General features: G+C 40.2%; 1 protein-coding gene across 1 annotated transcript; it reads left to right on the top strand.

The window, feature by feature from the left end:
- Positions 1-1,898: 1,898 nt before the first annotated feature.
- On the top strand, positions 1,899-2,579 carry LOC21393815 (protein DMP7). The gene has a single exon (XM_010095657.1). It carries the CDS (start codon positions 1,899-1,901, stop codon positions 2,577-2,579), a length of 681 nt encoding a protein of 226 aa, XP_010093959.1.

Here is a 2,579-nt window from a genome sequence, read left to right as displayed (position 1 = left end):
GTTTAGTAGATGCACTTCTACCATGTCGCCAAATGAGTGTTGTGTTACCCAATCTGCAAATGTTTGACCTCTATAACCGTCAATTCTGAGTTTCTTCAGCTTTGTATGCGGTTTGAGGGCATCAAGTACTTCCTTTTCTTTTCTTGATATCATTAATTTTGCCACATTTCCATCTCAAAATCAGCTCAACAAGATGCTCTTGACTCTTCAAATTAGCTTCTAAAGCATCTCCAACATCTACCACATTTTCAAGTCCGGAAATGCACAAAGTTAATCCATGCAAAAGCGGTAAATCTGCCAACTCTTTCATCCTGGAACCACCATTTTCACCCAAAACAAAATCACTTTAACGTTTGTAAATTTATCATGTTGCACACATTTGGCGGCATCTCCTCTAAACGTGTTCCTTTGATCTGCGCAAGCTAACTAAGCTACACATGTTTGATGGTGGACTTTTAAGATTGTAACAATGGGACAACAATAGTGTCTGCAAGTCGTAGAATGTGCAAACTGAATTGGGTATTTTTTTTTTTCCCCACACCTGTCCCGGATAAGTCCAAATACCTTAGATGCTTTATATCAGCAATTGAATTAGGCAACTCCTTGATATTTGAATGAGATAAATCAAGAACTATCAAGCATACTCCATCTTTGACTAACCGCTCAAGCAGGATAAGGCTATTCATACGGAGTCAGATTTGAACTCATATAACAATGGTATAGCTAGCATGGTGCACAAGCACTTGGCTGTGGATAAACCCTCTAAATCTTATGGTTTGTTGAACTTGCAATGAGGGGCCACTTTTTCAACATCGTAGACGAGACGTAAATGTAGGGACCACTTATCTTGCTTATTTCCTCGTCATGATAAGTATTAAAAAATATGTAATATAACAATACAATATATGTTTAATTTTCAGTACATAAGCCTATTTATGAGGGTGGTCTATTTTTTAATTAAAAAAAATAACCGTCAATTGAACGCTTTTTGTATAATTTTTAATCAGACATAAGAATACATCTTATATTTTTATACTAAGAATGCAAAGGTGATATTTCAAAATAATGCATGGGATAATTAGAAGTTTTTTTTTTTTTTATCAAATTTTGTTTCACTTCAAAGTTTGTTCATTTTAGATTTAAGTTATCTTGCCTTTTTTTCTTTAAAAAGAAAAGTGTAATCACCTTTTATTTATTTTGGCATATCTTTATAAATAAAATAATTAGGTATGGGTTCAAAATATAAAATTACAATTCTTTAGAATTTATTTTTTAATGAAAGTAAGAAAATATTTTTAGCATAAATTTTAATAGATTAAAATCAATGCGTAAACATTTTGGAATAACTATAACATTCTCATAGAATTCTCACATGCTTCGCATATTCGCATGTGGTTTCAACATACACAGCTTATCGTAAACGCATGTGCCACCTCTTCTTCTTTTCTTTTTTTTTTCTTTTTTTTTAAAGACATCCAAGTTATAAATGAATAAATATTATATTGCTTTATAGCGCGCCATTTTACTCCGATATATATGTAATCAATATTCTTGGTAATTAACGTAAACGAACTAGATGAAACACCCTAATTAATAGAAATAACGCACACTTCATATTTGATCTAATTAAATCTCGCAGCAGTTACCAAAGCGCCTTGGACATAAGCTACGTGTATGTACGTATCCAACCCAAAAAGGCAAAGGTTTACACTAACCAAAACCAAAACCACAACCAAACGGAAGAACAAATTCCATCCTAATCTAAGCATTCCATTTGTTATTTCAGTTCTTCTCTACATTTCTTCCTCGCCACTACTAAAGCACCACCAAAACTCCATAACACACACACACACACGTAAAAAGATACCAAAAAATAAAAAAGTTACGCAGTCATATTCATGGATACTATTGCTAACGCAGAAATTAACAAAGAATATCGAGCTGCGATCGAAGAGATAATACAACAGCCGCTTTTGGCCGGCAAAAATAATGTGGAAGCTGTATCAGCCGCGGCGGAGAAGCCCGCGAAAACACCGGCGCAAAAGGCGATGAGAAAGACTTTCAAAGGGACGGCTCATCTGGCGAACCTCCTCCCGACGGGGTCGGTCCTGGCGTTCCAGATTCTGTCGCCGGCGTTCACCCACCAGGGTCAATGCCGCAGCCGCGTCAGCCAGGCGACCACGTTCGGCCTCCTCGCCTGCTGCGCCGCCTCCTGCTTCCTCCTCTGCTTCACCGACAGCTTCCGCGACGCCCGGGGGAAGGTCCGCTACGGCGTCGCCACTTTCCGGGGGCTGTGGATCGTCGACGGCTCGGCCGGCGCGGTGATCGCGGCCGAGGAGGCGGAGAATTACCGGCTTATGGTTATCGATTTTTTTCACGCGCTGGCGTCGCTGCTGGTGTTCGCGGCGGTGGTGGCGTTCGATGAGAATGTGGTGAGGTGCTTCTGCCCGGCGCCGTCGGAGGAGGTGAAGGAGCTGCTGGTGGCGGTGCCGGTGGGCGTTGGGGTTTTGTGTAGCTTGTTCTTTGTTGCCTTCCCCACTAGGCGTCATGGCATTGGCTTCCCTCTCTCTCGGAACTAG

The sequence above is a fragment of the Morus notabilis genome, unplaced genomic scaffold (genome assembly GCF_000414095.1).
Source record: "Morus notabilis unplaced genomic scaffold, ASM41409v2 Scaffold43, whole genome shotgun sequence".
Lineage (NCBI taxonomy): Eukaryota > Viridiplantae > Streptophyta > Magnoliopsida > Rosales > Moraceae > Morus > Morus notabilis.
This window is presented reverse-complemented; position numbering and strand designations above follow the sequence as displayed.

Coding starts and splice junctions, on each gene's coding strand:
- LOC21393815 (XM_010095657.1), top strand. CDS start 1,899: ATGGATACTATTGCTAACGCAGAAATTAACAAAGAATATCGAGCTGCG.